This window comes from Patiria miniata, unplaced genomic scaffold (assembly GCF_015706575.1).
Source record: "Patiria miniata isolate m_02_andy unplaced genomic scaffold, ASM1570657v1 HiC_scaffold_3, whole genome shotgun sequence".
Classification (NCBI taxonomy): Eukaryota; Metazoa; Echinodermata; class Asteroidea; order Valvatida; family Asterinidae; genus Patiria; species Patiria miniata.
The window spans coordinates 37,264,047-37,288,319 of record NW_024037069.1 but is presented as its reverse complement, the minus strand read 5'-3'; the positions used below and the strand labels follow the sequence as shown (position 1 = coordinate 37,288,319).

Below are 24,273 nucleotides of genomic sequence, written 5' to 3'. Positions count from 1 at the left end.
GCAAAATCGAATTTTTAATTTTGGGTGGTGTTTCCGTCATGAAGTAAATAGTTGCCAACTTATAATTGTAGGGAGAAAGACTGGCAAAAAAATGAAGTGAAAATTCAAATCAGATTGCAGCATTTCAAAGGCCTTTTTGTTTACATCAAACAAACATTTATTGATCATTAAAAAGATGCAAGTCACTGGCTACTTCCATGTACTTTGGTAGAAATCTTCAACTTGTGACGATAATAATTTTCTAAACAGTCATTCTCTCGCATACAAACTGAAACTTTTAACGAAATATCAAAAACCCTTCACGAAGTACATGTGCTTGCTTTTTGGAAATCCCAATCACTTATTGTATCCACTGTGACCACAGAGTCCCGGTAAGAGGCGCACACCACGTAAGCGTACTGATTTGCTCCCACTTGGCATGAAGTACGCATGACTTATTTTAGTCTGAATCTGCAAACATTTGTAGCGTCTTCACATGAGTGTCGGGCGTAACCCACACTGCGTTCAAATGCCCTTCCCAGTGGTGACCTCCAACTCTCCTTTTGTAACCGTTGAGGGGGTACTTGTCATCGCAGGTCTTCAAGACTGAAGTTGCTGGAGCATCGATGATCTAAGATCATCTAGCACCTCATCTTTTGTTGCAACCCTTCACACTAGATTCTTGTGTACCTGTTGAGAAAGAAAAAACATGACTTGGAAATTCTGCCACTAATAATGACCCAAAGATTTACGTTTACCATCAAAGCACAAAATGTCTGAAATATCTCCGTGATGAAAGATCTGAAATTCAACATTAGTGCCCATTCAACATGGGTCTGAAATTCTACACATCACAGTACAAATTTTCGAACCAGCCATCCCATAGAGATTTTAGAAATTTGAGGGTTCATAGTGACTTGAAAGCATTTGTAACTGTTCCATAAATCAATAAGGTGAGCCCTAACGGAAAGTCTTTCACCACTTTTTAAGAAATACATTTATCGTTATGCATGTATTGTCGAATCGGGGGAAAAAATTCACAATTAAACAAGAGTTAACTTGAGGTTCAACTCCAAAATACCCTGTTTAGTTTTACATTCTCTCCTTAAAGGGAATATACAACATTTGCAAACATCGAAAAATAAAACTACCAAGTTTTTGCGAAATACCTTAACAGGATGTTGGTAAATGACAGTCTAAAGCATCCTGTAAAATTATGGCACCTGGTATACTGTCATTTTCAAGAAAAGTGGTATTTTTGTATCAATTTCCAACGCTGATCGGCCGATCAGCGTTGGAAACAACTGGCTTTTTTTCAAATACTGGCCCCAATTGACCATTGCACTTGTTTGCAATCGATTACAAACCTATGAACGGGTACGAGCAAGCTAGACTGGTTCCCTGAACTTACAATTCCCCAATGTATGTAAACTGCTCTGTTTCTTCTTATATGGAGTCAGGGAACCAGACTACAGGAAAATGATCGTTTTTCTTGGTTTTTATAGCATTTTCGAACCCAAAATCTCCAAAAAGTCAGTGTAACTATATTTGCTTTATATTTCCAACCCCCCAATTCCATCCATTTCTGAAAATTACAGCAAAAGCAAATGATGTATATTCCCTTTAAACGTGTACCAATTTTGGTAAGTTTACAGAAGTCGTCCAATGCCAGATGTGATTTGGAGTAAAATCTGAATGTGATGCTGATTTTCGGACAGCACTGTCATCTCCAAATATGTTGCTTTTTATGATTTTTTTTTCTAATGGTATACATACCAGTGATAGGATTCTGTGTACACTCTGGTCTTTCCACCCACAACTTGTAGTCGTTGTTGCTGAGGAAACGTTTGACCCCTCCACATTCCAGACAGGTCACCACAACGTGTTTCTGACGTTTGCCTGACCAAAAAAAACAAGATCACACAAAAAACTGAACATTTGGATCGCAAAAGATAGTACCACTAGTACATCGAATATCAGATTTTCTTTAGAAAATGAATAGCAATGATCCGTACCGAGAGAAGACTTTCATTTTCGCCAAATGTGTGAATAACAAGTTTGAGGTCGAAAATTTAGCCTTAAAAACTTCAGGTAGGTTGGGTTACCGTAAACAAATCATTCATTTGTGTACCAATCCAACCACAATCCGTGTTCAGACTAGTCTGAAGACTGAATCATACTTCACACAAATTTCTGTGCGAAGCAAATTCGTGAGGGTAATGGCAAACGTTACAATAAAACTTCCATTGTTGACGTCATGAAGTACGCCTCGTATGAAGTATGAACCGGCCTTAAAACAGACTAACCACAACCTGAACATCACATTAAATCACGACCCGGTCACAGTTTTGCTGAGGTTGGCAGAAAATAACCTTAAGCATATTGCACGGCATAGTCATACTAATGCTTTATTACCTAGGAAATTTCTGTTGTTGCATCGGTAATGCAACACAAATTCTGCCTTTGAAGTTACGGAGCATATTCTTTGCTACGCATACTGCATCTTGTTACAACCCAACTATAGAATCTTCCGAACTATAATTGGGACTATCCAAAGTACAGTCGGGACTGTCCAAACTGCAATTTGGGCCATTGCTGTAGTTTTGGGGGAAATAATCCCTGTGAAATGGACAGAGGCTCTGTTAGCAGAAAATCGTCTGCTCGGTGCTATGAAATTAGGGCTTGACCAAAGCCAAATCATTCAAACTGAAACTTAAACACACAAAATAAACACCCCAAATCTAAGAATGAAATCTTTGCTTGTATTTCCTCACCTTTGACCCTGACCTTTGAGGTCAAGCCTGGCACAAGCAGTAAGTCACATCGTTTGCAGACTGTTCTCTTGATATTGGGGTGTCTAAAGATAGAGAGAACACAGAACCATCCGTGGCAAAATGTAATACATTTGTACGTCTGAACCTCCAAGAAAACACAGCTTCTCTCCAGTTCAGTTTTAATCAAGTCCATCACAAAGTACAGAACTGAGTAAGGCCACAAATAGCAGGGGATGAACAATGACAAAGGAATGCCTTTAATTTTCACTGGACTGGACGTCACATACATTTGCTAGTCCAGGGTTTTTCAAGGGTGGGTGAGGCGTAGTCTGAAAATTTAGGACTCTCAATACTGTGTATGAGTCCCAAAACTTAAGATACATGTAGTAAAAACATGCAACACAAGAAAATAGACTGGCAGGCACATTAAACAACTGCATCAATCCATTGTGTCAAAAGAAGCATCTGGTACCTTGTCTATATTTCTTCATATTCTCTTCATAATCATACCACCAGACTACTGAATGGTCAATCTTTTTTATAAAGTTGGACATGTACCAGTCTAGTTAGGCTTCCAATTGAAATCACTCTCAGTTGAAAAATGTTTAAGAAAAGTCTGCTTTAAAAATTGAATTGAGACCTCAAACTTGGCTGGTGAAATACTGAGGACCCTTATGAAAACTTTGGAGAATTTTGTCAGCTAAAGAGTGAGTAAAGTTGGCCTGATTTTGTTTGGAATGTTTTTCTGCACTCAATGTTTCAGTCCGTTCCTAGTCTATGAAATAGACGCTTGCTGGCTTTGGCGGAATTTCTGCTCTAAATGACTGGCATGCAGAGTCGCATAAAATTTGCATGCTCGTATGTATCAGACGTAGTGTGGATACATGAACGTCTGATCCACAGACTAGGTTCTTACATTCTGAGGACAGCTTTCTTGGCTACGTTCTTCATCGTTGTGATGTAGAATCTAGCTAGCTTGGTATTCTCTGGGTTCTGAAGCAGCATACAGTGGGCTGCCTGTAAATGAAAACAGGTTGATGGAAAATTAAACAAGTTAAAAGATCATACTCTAACCATCTGCTTTAATCCTTCCATGATCCTTCACAGTCATGACAGTGTAGTCGAGTCCATCACAGGTCCAGAACGCGCAAAAATGTGAGACAAACAAAACTTTAACACATCATCAGACCCCCTAAACGACGTGGTACTATTTCGACAAACTTGCATTCAATTTGCGTTGGACAACGCGTGCCCATTGCAAGCGTTACCTGTGCCAATTTATATAGTGACTCGAGGATACACAAATTCCATAGGGTTGTCTGACATGTCCAAGCCTGGGCGTGGCTAACTCGCAAACGGCGATAGGTCAATCCCCTTCCCCCCTTTGAAAAAAATACTCACGCCCTCTTGCACCCCCCCCCCCCCCCAAAAAAAAAAATTGTTCTGGATCCGCCCTCGAAGCTGAATTTATTGACTTGTTAATGACTTGATTGCATGACTGACACAAGTCCACACGTCATTCACATTTCACACTGAAGTCCTCACAAGTTCAAGTTGTGAGGACTTGTGTCTTGTGATCATGAACATACACTGATCCTTCATCATCTGACTACGAACAAAACAACCACCTTTACTGTACAAGCTCTTTCCTACCTGATAGAGAAAGTTTATTCTTTGCAAAGCATCTTGGTTCGGATTCATGATTTATCGAACAGAAATATCGAGAGAGCACTCAGACGTACGACATCAGGACATGTCAGAGCAGCAGGTGCGCGTGTGTACAGAGCTCGAGCAGACGCCTCGCTTACCAACTATTTGTAATAGCGCCCTCTTTTGCCAAGTAAAAATGTCACGCCCCAACTATCGCATCGGTCCCAACTATAGTTGGGCCTGTCCCAACTATAGTTGGGCCTGTCCCAACTGTAGTTCCACAGTTGGGCTGGCCCAACTATAGTTGGGCCTGTCCCAACTATAGTTGGGACGGTCCCAACTGTAAGTTCCATTGTTGGGCCACTCCGATCTTTTTATTTTGCGGTGTCCCAACTATAGTTTACATTGATGTACAACCATAAAACGTCCCCTACAGCTCTGATACACGTCTGACTTTACTGGGGACCACTGAAATTAGCTATTGATGGGGCGAATCTATAGTTGGGCCACCCCAATCTTTTTATTTTGCGGTCCCAACTATAGTGTACATTGTTGTACGATTATAAAACATTCCCTACAACTCTAATACATCTGACTTTACTGGGGACCAATGAAATGATCTATGGGTGGGGACCATCTGTAGTTGGGCCACCGCAATATTTTTATTTGGCAGTCCCAACTATAGTTTACATTGATAAACGACTAAAAAACATTCTCTACAGCTCTGCTTACATGTCCGACTTGAGACCTTTGACATTAGCTATGGTAGGGGCCCATCTATAGTTGGCCGGCCATGGCAATCTTTGAATTTTGCAAAATGTTGCTGGATAATAAAACCCAGCAGCTGGACAACTCATCCAACTAGGCAGTACCACGTGACCGGCCAGCCTTGCGGCATGCATGCACGACGAATACACGTTGCCAGCGCCGCGGAACATTTAATCCAACTCCAGTCCTTACTATAGTTGGGACAGTCCCAACTATAGTTGGGACCGATGCGATAGTTGGGGCGTGACAAAAATAAATCATCTTGTTGTTTCACAACAAAATGTTTCCCTATATTTTTTTTTTTTAGTAAACTCGAATATTGTAATGATATAAAAGTCTCAATGTCATCTCTCATTTCAGTCTATATTTTTAGTTTTAGTATGTTATTGTTAATTTTGTTAACTTGAGGTATATAGTGATGATATTGAGAAAAAGTGGACTATTTCAAGTTGAGTCAATTTCATTTGGAGCACTACATACATAACGAAATGGCAGCGACCTTCGCGAAGAGAACTTCACCACTTTACCGGCGATTTTCAACTCTCTCAAAATGTGGTAAGAAACAGTCTTTTGTGTTGAGTTTGTATAAAATTACTTAAATAATGAGCTTGGGATTATTTTTAGATTATATTGACGGGAAACATAGTCACACTACGTGGTTTTGCTGACTAAAATACCGCATCGTCGAGAGAGAAGTTCATGCATCATGTTCACTTTTTTTTTTTATCATTTTGTCAAAACAATGCACGTACGGCACGTAGGCCATCATTGTTAACCATGTGCTTGAGCGAAGTGAAAGCTACAAACTACAAAGTGCGGCTGTTGTGTAGTAGAACCCCGTTCCTATAAGATAACGAAAATCTTTTAGTTGTAGCATGGAGCTATTCATCTAGATTGCTGATGACGTCATGTGGAAGGATTAATTTGGTGGACGTGGAGAGAGGGTAGGGTTTTGAATTTGGAGCGAAATTTCAACACGGGCGATAAAATAAAATTGGCTTCAGTAGGCCTATGTCAGTGCAGGCTGCAGTGCAATGTGACTTCCCTGGACTGCAACGATGCAGACGGTATAAGACAAGCATGACAATAACATCAGACAAGAAAGTCACAATTGTAACCAAAGTACTGTTTAAAACATTATAAAAACTAGGCAGTGTATATTTTTCCGGAGACGGCAAACCTTTAGTAAATGTTAGTTTGCCGGATATGCACTGAACATGCGCAGTTACTGTTTTTTTGTACTTAAACATTTTCCGGTGACAAGTTTTAGTCTGGCTCCATGCCAAAATTATCGTTGTTACCTCGTATTCACAAGATGGGATTCAGACCATTTTATAATTTCGGACTTTATTTCCCTTTAAAAAAAAATCCTCCAGAGCCACAAATCTGAAAAAGAAAATGTAATACTCTGCAAAAAATGTTTGAGACATGTTAAAATAATAAAAGAAGAATATTCTTATTTATTTTGGGATGAGAAAAAAAAACTTTAAAATGTGGTGCGGTCGGAATCGAACGCGAGTCATCCCGCTTTCGAAAGCCTTTGCTTAACCATTACACCAAACGTGCTACACAACTTTTGGTGGGAATTTAATACATCTTATAATTCAGCCCTATTTTAAAGAGTACAGTGCCCTCTGTTGATATGGATTGCCGCCGGCAAACCTTTAGTAATCGTTAGTTTGCCGTCATTACCTCCGGCAAAATATCCACTATCTAAAACCTAGGCTTATCAAGAAAGAAGATTGCTTGAGGTTGCACATGACAAGTCATTTTGGAATGATCGAAACACTCTTGATGACACGTAACTCGATTGATTACACATTGGACTACTGTGCTGGAGATCCGGGTTTGAAACTGCTGCCGGGCTGCTCTTTTTTTTTAAATAGTTTTCTGTACTTTCATGTTTTTAATCAAACCATTCTTTTTATTTAAGGCAAAATAAAAAAAAAAACATGTTTAGCGTCCTGCCTCTTTGACAAAAAGGAAGGAGGAGGCCCTTTTTTTTTTTTTTTTCTTTTCAAAATGGCCGCCCGACACATTTTTCAAGACAACGCGGCCGGGCTATTTTTCAAGATGGTTACCAGCTTTTTTTCAAAATGGCCGCCACTTGGACTCAGGAAATGACATATTGGCTTCTTATGGGCAAGATGCAACAGAAAATGAGACCAAAATGATGTAACTATGCAAAACCGAACATCTCTTCTGCGCAATTGCACCATATGACGTCACTTTAGCCTCTTGTGATGTCGCATTTATGGGAAGTGAATATTGTTTAGTGATAAAAGACAAAACAATAAAAGTAGCAAATGAAACAATTTTCATATCTTATATCCTTTAATATTAGCATTTATTTTGTCTTATCTTACAGATGATCTTACAGGAGAACAGTCCAAGTTCTTACAATAGGTCATGGCAAAATCTGTATTTGATTCTATCTTCATCACCCTTCTTACATTGCTCATCTAAATGATGTGGGTCGATCATAAATGCACCATACAGGTCACACCGAATTCCCATAGAAAAAAAGTGGGCCACACGTCATCCACGATTAAATTTGTTGGCGAGTCATGTACCGTACCCCATTTTCCCTATTGAAAAAAAAATGATGTGGGTCATGTACCCTTCACGCCACAACCTAGTCTAAAAAACCTGAAGTAGGTCACCCACAAAAATAAAACAAAAACATGATGTGGGTCATGTACCCGGCACACCACAGCCTATAGTCTTTCCATGTTTGAAAAAAAAAGACGTGGGTCATGTACCCGACACGCCATAGGCCTATCTACTACAAAATAAAAAAAACAGGCAAGTGTCAGCTCAGCCATGATCAAATCAACGACAGAAATTGCACATTTTCACAAAAAATAAAATGCATTGAATCTCTGGGGTGGTTGCCTTGCGACACCGACGGTCATGACCGTGATATGATGAACGATCATCAACTGGCATGACTGGTCAACGTGAAATGATTTGGTAGTGTCATGGTGTAAAAATATAGTACTGACGGTGACAACATGAAATCATGAAAATGTGTAAAATCTTTCACTGGGCTACGCTTCAACTGATGTTTATGAGAGAAAAAAACTTTGTACTCACCTGCGTTGTTTGATATTTGTCGTCAATTGGGTCTCTCTGATCAAATTCTCCACTCGAGAACTCGGCGAAAATATCACTGAGAGTCTGCCTGCCATCGACCACAGTACGTGCAAACCACGGCTTCACAACTTTTTTTTCCGTTCGAATCAACACACAAACAAACACCATTGTGTATCTCTGACCCTTGGCCAGCTAGGGAATATTTCATAAAAATACAACACGCGCGAAACAGCTGAGTGAACACGATGAAGAGGCGGCAGGTCATTTGCTTTCAATTTACACCGTACATCTTATTCTGCATGAATAGTCTCAAATCCAGCCGTTTTTATTTATATCACTGTAGACGTGCGCAGAACAACTGCACGCGGATGTACTATAAATTTTCAAGCGACTGTAAAAATGGTAATACGTTTACACGTACGCTGGTTTCCGTGTTCTCCTTGTCTTTCAACACTTTTCTATTTGCTAGTCCTGAGTTCTGAGATGTAGAGAACCAGTTAATATTTCACACGGGGTGAATGTATGATAGACTCTCGTGCAGACGCACGTGCTAATTGACTATTTCCACAGCTTTATACACGGTATAAAAGTCTAAAAATACGATTTCTTTCATCAGAGATCGTTAAAATTTATCAATTTTTGTCTTTAAAAAAAAAAAAAAAAAAAAAAAAAAAGGAGGCGGCCTCTAAAAAGGAAGCGGGCGGGGACGCTAAACATGTTTTTTTTTTTACTTCGCCTAAGTAGATTTCATTTTCTTCGTAGTAATCCGTGTCTTCGTAATCCGTGGATTTTTTTAAAAAGGGAAATAAAGCCAAGAACCATTTAGTTGAGTGATAGTCTGGTTCCAACAGCCAAAGATCCTGACGTTGAATACTATTGGGTCAGGGAACCAGACGGTTCCGTAACAATAGCAGATTTTCAATGGGCGTTGCAACACACAATTGAATGGGGGCGTGCATCATTGCATTCAAATGTGTGTTGCAATGCCCATTGAAAATCTCTCTAAGTGCAACTTTTACTTTTGGGGTTTCAGGAGCTTTTGTGCTTGTGCTCTTATTGTTTCTTACAGTGTTCCCAAGTGAGGTATCAAATTGAACTGGAAAGTTTCCCTGACAAAACGTAGATTTCAGATTTTTTTGTTCACCGAGAAATGTCCAAACAAGGATGATTATAAAAACTGCTTAGTTTCTGTTTGTGCCAGGTGTACATGTACATAGCCTGAAATTTCAATTTGGATCTTTTTTTTCACTCTGTGCATTCAGAACCATGCTATGTGTGCAATAGTTCCGGAGCTGGTAACCAACCAAGAATGACAATGTCTATGCATCAGTTTGCACTGAAGATTCTTCCTCGGTACTCTGCCTTGTTGAGCAGCTTTCTGCATGCTCAGACCAGGCGATCGGTGCACCTGTGCGCTTCAGTCACACAACGAGCTGGGAAAAAGAATCGAACAAAACAGGTGAGTGATTCATCACAAAAGGTCTTACCACAGTTGATTGGAAATTAATATAGAACTTGCCACAGGCCCACAACAGACTGGATGCACATTGCACAATAACCCCCTCAGTGCTATTTAATTTTAACACAAATGTGTCAAACAATGAATTAAAGAGAGTTCATCCAAACCGAATGGTTTTACTAAAACCTTCCATTATAGACCTCTTCATAATGTAAATGTTCAAAGTATGTGAATGAATTGAAACTTATAAAGCATTGAACAAAAATGTGATGACCATCAATTTCTGGCCTATTTACAAACAGGTTACAAGCAAGTATGCCTCCTCAGCCGTCAAGCCGTATCCTGTCCCAGCCAGCCACCCTGACCCACACCCATCCACGTCTGACCAAACATCCGTCCCCAAACCCACCCAAGACTCCCCCGACCGGTCCCCAGCCGACTGGTCCCCTGCCATCCAGGACCTCAACCAGCGAGTGGAGACGGCCATACAGAGCACCGTGGACCAGGTCACCCCTTGCCCCATTGAGCCCAAGGACGGGAACAAAGGGGAGGAGAAGGAGGCGGAAGGGGTGGCGGAACCCAGCCTGGGTCAGTGGAGGGAACAGAGAGTGGGGCTGGGTCAGCTTCCCTCCTTGTATCTACAGCTGTCAAAGAGCAGGCTTACAGGTGATGAAAAGGAGATAAATCCTTGTATATTAGATTCATGATTCTTGGTTGGTTCTTCTCCTAAGGACTCCGCAGGTGAGTTTTAACAGAAGGCCAGAAACACAAGGGCAAACCACTTCTCTTTAAGCGATAAGTGTTACTGGGTTCTTTTACGTGCATTGCATTACAACACACTGGACCTACGGCTTTACGTCCCATCCGATGGACGAAGCAATAATGGTTAAGTGCCTTGCTTAAGGGCACAAGTGTCCACCCGGGCTTGAACCCACGTCACTGTTGCCTCTGAAACACCAGAGCATGAGTCGGTGTTCTTAACCGCTAGGCCATGACACTCCATCGCTAGGCCATGACTTTCCATCCATTCAAACTATGGCCTCTAATCTTATGAGTTGAGTTTGGAATTTTTTCATTCAATTTTTGTTAAAAAATGCAAAGTGCCATCTTCTGTTCCTCTAGGCATAGCGTATGTAACCCGTTGTTTTCAACTGTTCAGGTTTGGTAGTCATCTCAGCGTTGGCTGGCTACGGCATGGCACCGGGCGTGTTTGAGCTATCAACGTGTGCTCTGACAGCACTAGGGACCTTCTTGACGTCATGCTCAGCAAACACTGTCAATCAGGTAAGCTAAACTATTTGATTGATGTAACATCAAACAAGGAGATTGGGCCCAAGACCTCCAACTGAACTATTCTGTGAAATTTTGGTTACAGAAGTGAGCAGACAGCGGGCCAGAAGCTATATTTTTCCATTTGCGGTTTTTGATTGAAAAAGTTGGTCAACGTTTTGCCTTCTTGTGGTTTTTAACCTTTGGCTCGGCCCATTATTGGTGACCAGGCCCTTAGCCTGGTTTAAACCCCACGTTTATAACTGCTCCATCATACTTTTATCCACCTTCTATTATTACAATTAGTGTTCTTAAAGGGAATATATTTCATTTGCTTTTGCTGTAATTTTTAGAAATGGATGGAATTGGGGGGTTGGAAATATATAGCAAATATAGTTACACTGACTTTTTGGAGGTTTTGGGTTCGAAAATGCTATAAAAACCAAGAAAAACAATCATTTTCCTGCAGTCTGGTTCCCTGACTCCATTAAAGAAGAAACAGAGCAGTTTCAAATATATTGGGGAATTGTAAGGTCAGGGAACCAGTCTAGCTGGCTTGTACCCGTTCATAGGTGTGTAATCGATTGCAAACAAGTGCGATGGTCAACTGGGGCCAGTATTTGAAAAAAAGCCAGTTTTTTTCAACGCTGATCGGCCGATCAGCGTTGGAAATTGATACAAAAATACCACTTTTCTTGAAAATGACAGTATACCAGGTGCCATGATTTTACAGGATGCTTTACACTGTCATTCACTAACAGTCCAGCAAGGTATTTCAAAATGATTTGGTAGTTTTATTTTTTGATGTTTGCAAATTTTCCGTTTGTATTTTCCCTTTAAACTAAAATATCCTAGCAAATATTTCCGTTTCTTCACCTTTCCCCATACTCTCGCACCGGCGTAAGTAATGGAATATTTTCTTTGATGTTCATTGCTACTCAAAATGTAACGATTAACAACAGAAGCATTCCCCTCTTCCTGCAGTACTTTGAGGTTCCATATGATTCGCAGATGGCAAGAACGAGAAACAGGGTCCTTGTCAAGGGTCTTCTGAGGTAAGGAAATGATCAAATGAACTTTAAAAAAATACTTTTCAAAAGAAGATTGGTGATTTTAAGTGTTTGATTTGATTAACATTTTCAAATCTTCCTATGTCCTTTGGATCCTTTCATCTCATTTACCTATCCTTAAAAATGTGTAAGAAATAGAGATGACCAGCTTTACATTTTAAGAGGAGCATATCAAATTTTGCCCGTACAAATTTCCCATGGAGAGGCGTAACGGGGGTGGACACGTTTGTCACAATTGTGTCCATCCCTGTGCCTTTTCACTATGGAAGGTTTGTACAGGTGGATCTTTGCTTTGATATTTTGATCGTTGCCATCTCTTCCTGAACTTCTTAGTGATATTTTAGCTATTTGGAATATGAGAGGTCGATTTCTAAATTTTGTTCCCTTTTTTTCTCAAGAAAGATCCATATACCGGTTAATGGCTTTTGACTAGCGCCTCTTGGACAAAGATATTGACAAACATACATGCTGGATAGCTCAGTTGGTAGACCATCGGAACGGCAATCTAAGGGGTTCAAACCCCGCCCCAGTCAATTTCTTTGTTCAACTGTGAAAAGAAATTATTGAAATAAAAAAAGATCTTCTAAGAAACTTCTTGTTGAGGTCTTCACTCTTAAACAGTACTGTTTGAGAGGTAAATTACTTTAACATTATTGTGTGAGTGCCAATGGGTTAAAGACGTGTTAAGATCAATCCAAGCATTCACTTTCTCATCCCAGCCCTCTCCATGCTGTCGGCTTTGCCTCGGTTGTCGGCACAGCGGGAGTCGGCATCCTAGCCCTGACTGTCAACCCCCTAGCCGCAGCCATAGCCGCTAGCACCTGGGCCCTGTACGTGGCAGTCTACACTCCCCTGAAGCGGCTTAGCATCGTCAATACCTGGGTAGGGGCTGTGGTCGGTGCGCTACCACCTGCAATAGGATGGGCTGCTTGTACTGGTGCGCTGGAACCAGGTGTGTAGGACTTACTGATAAAAAAATATAGGAGAACAATAAAGTCAAAGATATTCTCAGTTCAACATTTTCACTTTTTTCCAAATGGATATAAACTGTTTTAGAAATAAACCTTAATAGAAACGAGGCGTTGTGATCTTACTGATCTAAGTACTTAGGCTTTTAAGAATTTGGACTCAAGCAAATACTTGTGAATTTCTTGTATTCATGGCAGGTTGTATCTGTTAAGCCCATACTAAGGACTTCCCAAATCATAATTGGGATTTACCCATTTAGGCGTGTACGACTACTCGCCAATACTAAAAAGCATTCATAGTCGCGACTATAAATTTCTAACTTATAGACTAGTCGTTATGCCGTGACTAATCTCTCGAATATTGAAATTAGTCATGCCTATTGAAATTCACTAGTCACGCACGCCTCAAAATCTGTAATCCAAGTAATTAAAAAAACGACCCAATAAAGAGTGATAAAAGTGTATTTTCTAATTTAATCACTCATAGCCGAGTAAATCAGGGTTATACAATGAATGATATGTAGACACATATGATTCGGTAAATTACTTTGAAAGTGCATCAAAGGCTTAATGCTTTGTAGGACCCAGACATTATTCATGTGCAGGGCCCTGTTCGGATTGAAAACACCCCCAAAACAATGTGGAACCAGCGCAACTAGTAGTGACTGTTGAAATTCACAAGGCGCTGACGCCTATACCCAATCATAGTTAGGACTTCCCAAAGTAAGGGGGGGGGATCTACCCTAATATAATTGGGGCCATTACTTTAGTTGGGGCATAACCCCATATCAAACACGCCTATTCCTACTTATTCACAGAACCTAGTCGTCACAGCCTTGGTGCTTAGGCCTCGTTCTAAATACCACTTGGGGACTCAAAAATGAGTTTTGTGAAAGAAAAGAAAATATTACAACTTGCAACATATTGAACATATTGGGAATTGATGACTAAAACAAAATAAATGGAAAAAAATGTTGCAACCTGACGCCACTTTTTCTTCATATATCATCTCATTGAAGGTCAGTCATTGCAGAAATGATGATAAGACATGAATCTGGGACTGAGAAACATTTCCAATTTTGTTAGGAAATACAAATTTTTGTGACTCTCCATAGACTTTGTACACAACCACTGAAGTGGCGCTGGTTGCAACATTTTTTCCTAATAAAATGCTGACCTCAAGTACCGTTCAATCGATCATGCAGATATCAATTGCGTAAATTCTAACATGGGAGTCTGTGACTAGTCCAGTCAGTGCTTGGTGCCAAGATGTTCACATAAAAAGTAAACATGAACTGGCAAGACATGCCTGCTGTATTTAACATAATGGCAATTCCTCTGTTATGAAATGCTTTACAGGCGCACTCCTGATGGCAGGATTCCTGTATTGCTGGCAGTTCCCACACTTCAACGCCCTGAGCTGGAATCTACGCAGTGACTACTCCCGAGGGGGCTACCGCATGATGGCTACCACCAACCCTTCCCTCTGTCGTCGCGTGGCCCTGCGTCACTCCCTAGGCATGCTGGGACTCAGTACCCTAGCTCCGGTAATAGGTTTGACTACTTGGACGTTCGCCCTGGACTCTCTCCCCCTAAACCTCTGGCTGGTTCACCTGGGCTGGCGGTTTTATCGGAAGGCAGACAGCCAGTCGGCCAAGCAGCTCTTCAAGTTCACCTTGTTGCACCTGCCGCTGCTTATGCTGCTGTTGCTGATCAGCAAGAAGAGTCTGCACCCGGATCAGGCTCTTGAAGGAGTTGCAGCGACTTTATGATGATGTCATCATGATGTCGTCATTTCGACAGCAAGTTGGACAGGCAGCTCTTCAATGGTTGTACCTTCCGTTGCTTATGCTGATGTTGTTGATCATCAAGAAGAGTCTGCACCTGGATCAGGCTCTTGAAGGAGTTGCAGCGAGTTGCATGATGTCATCTTGATGTCGTGATTTAGACAGCAAGTCGGAGAAGGGACTCTTCAAGTTCACCTTGCTGCTGTTGCTGCTGCTGCTGCTGTTGATCAGCAAGAAGAGTTTGCAATGGTGACATCATCTTTCAGACTTTTAAACCTTTTTCATGTATATTTCTACGGATGTGCAATGTCATGGGTATTCTTTGACATAGGCTTCCCTGTCAGTGTATAGGAGGTAATAATCTTTCATTTTTTTTATACTGTGTGATCACATTTTAGAATTTGCTAATTTTGCCGTGATCTGATCAGTTACAACAATTATATTAATTATGCTTCAATATGTCACAACTTCCAGCCAATGCATATGTTTATTATGTTGATTTATATTATCCCATTACTTCCCCGGCCCTGTACCGCCCAAAGCGCCCCACTAATTACTCCTTAACCGCCCAAGTGCACAATTGCTTTCTGCATTCATCAAGGAGTAATACAATGTACCTCTCCTATGCAAACACATTCTGTGCAAAGTTGTCCTTTTAGTCAAAATCAATCAAGTGTCCCAGCCTACATAAAGCAGGATTGACTGGCTGTGACTGTTTATGGAACTTGATACAGCTATGCTTTGACTGTAGGTGATTGACAATGATAAGCCAGCTGTGCCTACCATTTGACTGCTTTTGTCGTTGACTGAATTTGACTAGTCACAGTGCTTGCTGGAAATATGATCTGACTGTTTGTGACTAGGCCCTGTGTAAAAGGCATGGCAGGGGCAGAGGATTGACTTTGTTGACTGTCTGTGACTGTTCAGACAGCAGGAGGGTTACCATAATACAATGTAATACAATGTAATACAGTGTAATACAATGTAATACAATGTAATACAATGTAATACAATGTAATACAATGTAATACAATGTAATACAATGTAATACAATGTAATACAATGTAATACAATGTAATACAATGTAATACAGTGTACAGTCGAGTCTCGTTATAACAAACTCGTTCGGACCTAGCCAAATTGTTTGTTATATCAGAATTTTGTATTAAGAGGAACATCAGTCCCATTCATTGTGCATATAAATGCACAGTTGGGACCAAGGCTTTATGTTTGTTATAACCAGAATTTTGTATTAACAGAGTTTGCACTAACGAGAGTCGACTGTAATACAAGGTAATACAGTGCAATACAAGTACTTATGGGTTAATATTATTCTGGTTGTTCCTTCACAGGACAGATACCTCCAGCATTTGCACCAATATATACCAGGTTTAAAAGGTGAAGGTACTTAAATTTTGCAATTTCAAATCTACTGTGTGTAAATATATCAGATTCTGAAATGGTCATACCAGGAGGCCTGTGTGGGGCTTCATATATCTGCAATTTTCAGCAGACAACTGTTGTACATATCATTTTTATCTAGCATTCATAAATACCTGAGGCAGTTTTTAATATTAGTATTATTTATTTCTAGTAATGAAACCAAGGATTCCTCAAAAGCGCCCTAGACACTGTAGAGAGGAGACAATGAGAAGAAATTTAAGTTTTAGAGGCAGGAGGAAACCCCAGAAGAATATTCTGGGGAAAACCCACGAATCAGGCAGGGACTGAAAACCTAATCCACATATTGGCCCAGGCGGGATTCAAACCCGGGTCACGGTGGTGGAAGGCAAGGAAAGTACCACTATGCCAACCTGACTCCTCATTCCTATTGGTCAAGAGCCCATCACATGGGTGGTTTTAAACCACAATGTGTCTTTTAGAGTTATGTTAATGCTTTCAAACAATTCGTCAGTAATTTATAATTTGGTAAAAGTGTACTTCATGACCCTTCGTTTCTTAAGTTCTAAAACTGTTGTTATTGCTCCAAAATGACTTATGCAACCTCAAGCAATCTTCCTTTGCCTTAGTTTTCAAGATTTTCAACAGTATTTTGACAAAAAGAATGACTTAATTATCAAAAAAAAATCAAGTTGATGCCGTGGGCATCAACGCATTGTGTCTGAGCAATAGCATCACGCATGAGCAGGCATCTTCATATTGGTGTTGTGGTGGTGTTGGTTTTTTGGTGTGGTCATTTTCATCATTTTACCTCATAAAATCCATAATACCGCCCTCTCTCGATGACACTCCTGTTGCTTTTCAACATCGCCAGGTATCTTGGCGAGTCCAATAACATAAAAAGTGGATTTAGTTGTCTTACAGGAAAGGGGTCCCAAAGTACACTTTTGCCCTTCATTTCTCGCGAAATCTACTAATCTTGATTATAAACCTTTACTTCATTTTCCATTTTTGTGAGAATCTTTCCTAATTCAAGAAGGTGATTTGAGAAATGTTTTGAGAGTTTGAGTTCAAGGAAAGCTTTTTGATCAGGCAGAATTTGCAATTCAAATTTATAGAACTTTACCTTCTTTTCAGTTTCTATTGGGATAACTGGTCTGATTGTAATGCAACAAAGGGACTAATCCAGAGTTTTTAAGGGAAAAAAAGTAGTGTCATAATCTGTGGTTGGTGTATTATAGGTTTTCCCGGCCAATTTCCTAAAATGTTCATTCACTTCTGAAAATCGGTCATTCATTTTCGTCTTAATTTGAAAATCGCCCTGAATAGGCGTTTCGTTTTTGCTACTGGAGCATTCGATTCCATTTCAGTTCAATCAATTGAGTGATTGAGCAGCACCTTTCGTTTATGCTCATTCAGATTCGTTTACAAGACTTCTATTTTGCTTTTAGAGGGAGATTTCAAACATTCACCATTCTATTTCACTTTTAGTTTAATGCCATCGGCACCAGATAAAATTAGTGGTTTCTTTTTCATTAACCATCAATCAAATTAGCTATACCTGAAATCAATATAGAAAAAGTATGCTTGCGTAAATGAATGCACATGTAACGTAATTGGCCGTCTGTTTCTCAAAACCGAATGCACGGACAATATAAACGACTGAACTTTCGTTGAATTGAAATGGGATTAAAGACATGCATTCAAATTCAGACGGAAATGAATGACTGATTTTCAGAAGTGAATGAATATTTCAGGGAATTGGCCGGGAAAACCTATATTAATGTTTGTACATAATTGCTAATGTGTGCCTTCACCAGCCTCCATGCACTTGCCAGTGGGCCTTGGTTGTTATGACCAGTATGTATTCATATTGAATACAAATAGATTATTGGACCTTTGCATGTTTTCTCAAAGCAGACTGTTGCAAATGGTCCGAGTTCAACAGTACAAGAAAGCACTATGTGAATTGCGGTTTTAAGACCAGATATGAATGCATGTTGATATTGGTTTCAATTTAGCAATTGAAAGTATGAATAAATAACCTTTCAAATAAAAATTTGAGTTTCATTGTCCCCGTTTGTCCTATCGAATAACGTAAACACGGCCTTATAGGCATATAATGTATTTTGCATTTTATTCATTTTGCTCGTTTTCCAATAATAACACCACTCTAAATCCAAAGAAGAATGTTCAAAACCAAACCTGGTGAACTTTCAGCTCAGTGTATTTTACGCTTTTCGAGAAATCAGTAGAAAAGGCATGCTCAACATTTTGATGACGAAACAGGATTTCGTCCATAGCACTCTTTATTTCAAAAATCAGTAAATTGACTGAACGTTGTGAAATCACATACATTTCTTGATGATTTTTTTGTTCATGACAGCAAGCCAGATGGAATAATTTCACAGGGTGTTTGAAGCGCCTTGAGCGTCAATTTTGACGGATTTGGCGCTATACAAGAATTAGATATTAGTTATTATTATTATTAGTCAGGGGTGTGAACTCTCAGTTTAAAAGCTGATTTCAGCTTTTTTGTTTTGGATTTCAGCTTTTTTCCCCTCACTTGCTGTGTACAAAAGTATAGCAGATTTCCAAAGCTCAGCTTTTTACACCTTTTTCAGCTGTTTTCAGCTATTTTTATCAGTGGTCACTCACACCCCTGATTAGTGCCAGTGCAATCTTTAATCCAAGTCTTAAAACTAAGGTTTGTGATAACAATTCAGTATATTACTTTTGGGATAAATGCAAATGATCCTATGTGCCTAAAGGGAATGTACAACATTTGCTTTTGCTTCAATTTTCAGAAACAAATGGATTTGGAGGATTAGTATGTTATAGCAAATATTGTTAATATGACTTGTTTCACGTTTTAGGCTTGTAGATGCTGGAAAAATTAAGAAAATCATTCATTTTCTTGTAGTCAGGTTCCCTGACCCCACTTAAGATGAAACGGAGAATTTATAGACTTTGGGGGAATTGTAAGTTCAGAGAATCAGTCTAGCAGGCTTGTACCCCTTCACAGGCGTGTAATCAATTGCAAATAGTTTTTGCAGTTTTTGCAGCAAAGAGTTTGCAAGCAGTTTTTGAAAAAAAAACAGTTTTCTCCAACGCTGGTCGGCCGACCAGCGTTGGAAATATACAATTTTTCTTGAAAATGTTGGCACACCAGGAGCCACGATTTTACAGGACGCTTTTAGACTGTCATTCCCTAACAATCCAGTAAGGTATTTTGTGATAATTTGATCATTTCGTTTTGAGATGTTTGCAAATGTTGTATCTTCCCTTTAATAACGATCGAAGTAAAAGCTTATTAATGGAGGGGGGAAACACATTGTCCATGTAGCTGGTGCTAAAGCGTTTCTCGCAAATTACGAGCATGCAACTACACGTTCTGCAATTTGACGAAATCGGTACATACTTATGGATGCTATACAGCGCGGGAAAATGTAACCATCATTCCTTCGAAGATAATTTACATCCTTGCAGTAACAACTCTCTAGCGTCATCAATCAACTTGGCACGAAACATACCCGTCTTGCGCAGTGCGCCAGGCAATTAACCAAATTAAACCATCCTCTTTGTCATTATGATTGCATCCCCTTGAGAAGTCATCACAATAATGTATCGATGCGGTTGTTTCACCTGATCACCTGTTGTTCTGTCATTAGTAAAATTGCCTTAAGATCGTGGAAACTTGCCAACTAGCGCTGAAAATGCCAAGCTTGGGTCGAAGAACTTACTACAATGACCAATCGACCAAATGTAGGAAAACCGGCATTGGAATTTGGAGGAATAACAAAGAGGCACTTCACGAACATGTGGATGAAGATCTTGAAATTATCGTGAATGGCATATTACATGTATTTCAACAGCTATTTAAAAAATATTGATGTCATAAATAGTTTTAAAATAGCTGTCGAAATTGTCAAATTTGAATTTTGCACACTGGTCCGTTTTTTTAAATTTGTTTCCAACAGTGCACGTATTTTTCAGCTTGGAGGATTTTTTTTACATCCTATAATAAACAACACCAGTTACCACACATTACCGGAACGGGTTATTTTGCAAACCGTTATTCGAATTTTAGACATTTCGTCCCCGGGAAATTGCAGACATTTGGAAGGTACCACCCCAGCGTTTAAATACGTTCGTCCACAAAATTACGCTCAAACCCTCTTTACCAGTGTTGGAGCCACGCCCCTCATAATTCTTCTCATAGAATAATTGGCTGCTTGCCCTGGCGTTTAAACTTTTTTTAGAGCCTGAATCAGGTAGCCTATTACCGCAGTTTCATAATTTTAGCCTTGTGCATATCATTATACGATTGCAGAATCTTTTGTAGCCGTCCGTGAGATTTCAACAGGTTTTTCGTCAAGCGTGGATGTTTATGACGCGCACAATCATAACAGCAATTTGATTCGCACCGGTGTGGCGAATCACCGTTGCCATGGCAATGAAATGGGAGAAGAGATGCCGCCAAAAGCTAACAAGTCTCCTCCGTGAGCTCGACTGGATGGAAAAGCCGACGGCTGTTTTATGCGCAACGTAACTTAGTGGGGGCATCGATGAGGAAAAAGTCCGCTCCCAGGGATGGCCAGATCCACCCATCTCTCTCTTTACTGGATAACGAATGTTCATTACGGCGTACGTTATAACTTATGACTTATCATGTCGCTTTTTGACCAGTTCGCCCCGACCTAAGGTTGCAGACTAAACTGCCATAAAACCCAATGATAAAACGCCCTCTTCCGAAATTCAGGAAAAAATACTCACAAGTCTCTGAGGTGTTTGAGACGCCCATCAACTTAAAGCTTATTTTCATCATCTTTCATTTTCTGTTCATTTTCTGGAGGGATTAACAAATGACTTTTGGGAGAAAATCCCATCCAAAGATAGATGATCATCCCTGAAAGGGGGCTTTCATTTTTACGCACAACCAAATCCGCCCTGGAGGGCCAATTTCTGTTAAGAAATAATTTAATAACTAAACGTCGGTGGATTTTTTTCGTTCGATGTCTCATTCAAAAGCTAGGAAAAAAGACATTGAAAAAAAATTTCTAATTTTTTCGGGTATAGTCCTACGGGAATAAGTAAGAAGAAAATACTGCTTATCAAAATTCCTGTATTTCTCAACCAGTGGCGTAGCCAGGGGGGGGGCGTGGGGGGGGGGCGACAGCCCCCCCCATGAAACCTCGTCGCCCCCCCCCCCCCCAGTCGCCCCCCCCCCCTCCCCACACTGAGATTTTGAGTTTCTAAAACAAATTATCATTGATCTACATGACGCCCCCCCCCCCATGAAATGTTCCAGCGCCCCCTCCCCCCCCCACCCACCCACTGCAAAATTCCTGGCTACGCCACTGTTCTCAACATATTCTCGATTTATCAGTTAAAAAAAAAGAGGGTGGAAGCCGTGCACAGGACTACGAGCTCGTATGTCTGTGAAATTCGGATGAAATTGTACCCTAAAATTGTTCTATTTTGCAACGGAGCGCATGCATCATTTTTCAAAATGGCGTTGGTCTACAGGACTAATTTCGGAGGGTTTCAGACTCCCAAAATCGGGAAATGGCTGTGGTTTCGTTAAAACAAAACATACACATACACATTTCGTTAAAACAAAACATAGGCCTACACATTGAAAATTGGTAGACAAAATTATGCATCTTTGATACCTCCATGAAATTATCCCCACGAAAGTTGGCCTATCCGTCCTTTCATAAATTAAACCTGCCCTCCTCCGGCCCTGTAAGATCCGCCCACTTTTTTATTTAAATCTCTACTTCCGTTTTTTTCTTTCAAAATGCAGACATGAAACAGTACTTGTTTGAAAACCGCCCTTGGTTGGCGGGTGCAAAATCGATACCCTATTGTCTTGATTCGTGCGCAGAACGCAAGCAATATTAGTTTTTGGCTGGATGCAGTCTGCGGCACGTACTAATTACAAAGACGAGAACTTGACGAGTGGCGTGTTAAACATAAAACTCTCCAGCCAGCATCAATCTTCGCTTCTTTGGTTTTGGATTTTTTTATGGCCGTTAAAAGACACATTTATATTGGTTTGCAATGATGTGGGATGAGACTTTACTGCCTTGTCTGCTGCTAATTTGGGTAAGTTATTTGGCATTAAATTCAAAAGATATTTGAATAACATTCGTAATACTGTACACTCTAAAAACTGAAGAGTTGAATTCAACACTTACATATGCTCGGTCAGTGCAACAATTTCAAAGTGTTAAAATCCAGCATTTTAAATGTTAAATCCAACACTTAAAATGTTAATTCAACATTTTAAATGTTGATTATGTTGATTCAACACTTTCAAAGTGTTAAAGTTGAAAAATGTTGAATCAACTCTTTACAACATTTAAAATGTTGAATTAACATTGCAAGTGTTGGCTTTAATATTTAAAATGCTGGATTTAACACTTTCAAAGTGTTGCACTGACTGAACACATGTAAGTGTTGAATTCAACACTTCAGTTTTTAGAGTGTAGTTGTATAAAACATGTTGAAGAGAACTTGTAAAAGTCAAGTTTTGATAATGTTTGTATTGTGTTTGGTAATGATAAATTACGACATTAAGTCCATATGCAAATGAAATATTGCATATCAAACGTCATAGATCAACTGAGCCAAAGGAACCACCGATATACATTACACCCTAAAAAAAAATTGCTAGAAATATATTGCTAGAATTGGTAGATATGTGTCCAACCAAACCAAGATTGGTTGGACACATAACTACCAATCAAACCAATATATTGGTTATTTCAACCAATGTGTTCAAAGGACGTAAAAACAAATAAGTGATGGATTGACGTAGGACCACTATATAGGCCTACTTTTTTAGCTATTCTTGATAATAAAACAGAAAACTTTTGTTCGATTAATGCTAAAATTGCCGTATTAACGAGATGTTCATGATGAAATTTGAGTGAGTCCAACATCAACACTTTTCGTGAAACCAACGTCTGGGAAAAAATATCAATGGATGGGAAAGATCGTGAAATAATTCATAGCACTGGGAACAATTAAATTGGCACTTTAGGCAAAACTTTATGGGATATGATCATGCAGCAAATCTGAGAGAAAGCGCAAAGTAACCAGCAGGTCGCACGTGTTAAACTGATACAGAGACAAAACTATGAATTGTATCCGTTCTTGTCGCGTCGAAGTAGCAATGCATTATTGTTGAAATTAGATGGGCTAAAACTGGTGTAATTTTGTATTATACAACGATCCTTTCATTTCATAATTCACACTTTGCGGGTTTACATCACTAATCTGATAAATATAATAAAGGCCTACTTCCACCCCCCCCCCATATAAAAAAGAGTCGCGCCTACCAACATATTCAAAACTGTTATCAATATTTAACCAATGTTTTTGGAACTTTACGTTTCTAAATGTTAAACGTTATAAAGTAATTTATTGTCCCAATGTTTGCACCACTGCGTTAAAAACGTTTGCTTTCCTAACATAAGTGGACTAAACTTAGAAAACAAAACATTTTCCGTATGTAATTTACACTGACATTCTGATGATTTCTATGCTTCGCAAGCTGAAGAAGAATTAATATAAAGTTAAATCATTATTTTGTATTAATTTTGTATTTCCCTCCCATTTCTTTGCAGTTTCTGACTGGGAGTTTTGTAGGTAAGTACGTCATAAAATGCGAATAACAATAACCACAATTTCATCTGAAAATAAATATGGTTAGCCAGTGGTTTCGGGGCGCGGCGTAGCGCCAAAAAAAAAAGAAGTTTCACATTGCATGCACTAAAATTACCTCTATCTAAAAAGCGTCATCGCACCAAAAACGTTCACTGTACAGGGTGAATTAAAAAAAATGGTGCCCCCGATTTTTGAAGAAGTTCTACATAATGCTTTCCAGATTTAGGACATGAAAGCCCAACTAATAAGCTTTCTTTTAGTGAAAGAATCATTCAAATCACTCATGTACTTTTCCAGTTATGGCATTTTGAACACAAACACCGTTTTTGAACCTTGTCCACTGATCACTTTAAGGTACGTGATATTTCAGTAACA

General features: G+C 39.6%; 3 protein-coding genes across 6 annotated transcripts in view; 2 read left to right on the top strand and 1 right to left on the bottom strand.

Moving 5' to 3' along the window:
* Positions 1 to 109: 109 nt before the first annotated feature.
* Positions 110 to 4,579, bottom strand: LOC119737314 (ribonuclease P protein subunit p21-like). Of its 2 annotated transcripts, none has more exons than XM_038211571.1 (5): positions 4,407 to 4,579; positions 3,670 to 3,770; positions 2,754 to 2,836; positions 1,756 to 1,878; positions 110 to 672 (listed from the first exon to the last, which is right to left on the bottom strand). In XM_038211571.1, exons 1-5 carry the CDS (start codon positions 4,452 to 4,454, stop codon positions 629 to 631), a joined length of 399 nt encoding a protein of 132 aa, XP_038067499.1. In that variant the 5' UTR covers positions 4,455 to 4,579; the 3' UTR covers positions 110 to 628. The 2 variants fall into 2 exon arrangements, with proteins under 2 accessions (XP_038067499.1, XP_038067500.1); XM_038211572.1 differs by having other exon boundaries at positions 110 to 669; positions 4,407 to 4,578.
* A 960-nt stretch (positions 4,580 to 5,539) lies between these two features.
* On the top strand, positions 5,540 to 15,496 carry LOC119737312 (protoheme IX farnesyltransferase, mitochondrial-like). Of its 3 annotated transcripts, XM_038211568.1 has the most exons (8): positions 5,540 to 5,726; positions 9,530 to 9,726; positions 10,029 to 10,392; positions 10,886 to 11,010; positions 11,980 to 12,050; positions 12,785 to 13,017; positions 14,393 to 14,820; positions 14,970 to 15,495. In XM_038211568.1, exons 1-7 carry the CDS (start codon positions 5,660 to 5,662, stop codon positions 14,803 to 14,805), a joined length of 1,470 nt encoding a protein of 489 aa, XP_038067496.1. In that variant the 5' UTR covers positions 5,540 to 5,659; the 3' UTR covers positions 14,806 to 14,820; positions 14,970 to 15,495. The 3 variants fall into 3 exon arrangements, with proteins under 3 accessions (XP_038067496.1, XP_038067495.1, XP_038067497.1); XM_038211567.1 differs by having other exon boundaries at positions 5,541 to 5,726; positions 14,393 to 15,495; XM_038211569.1 differs by lacking the exon at positions 5,540 to 5,726 and adding an exon at positions 5,931 to 6,115 and having other exon boundaries at positions 14,393 to 15,496.
* A 6,664-nt stretch (positions 15,497 to 22,160) lies between these two features.
* Positions 22,161 to 24,273, top strand: part of LOC119737688 — a 66,561-nt gene continuing 64,448 nt past the window's right edge. Inside the window, exons 1-2 of the mRNA XM_038212225.1 lie at positions 22,161 to 22,332; positions 23,859 to 23,880. Of these exons, the coding sequence (XP_038068153.1) occupies positions 22,288 to 22,332; positions 23,859 to 23,880 (67 nt within the window). The 5' untranslated portion in view covers positions 22,161 to 22,287. The remainder of the gene's footprint in view (positions 22,333 to 23,858; positions 23,881 to 24,273) is intronic.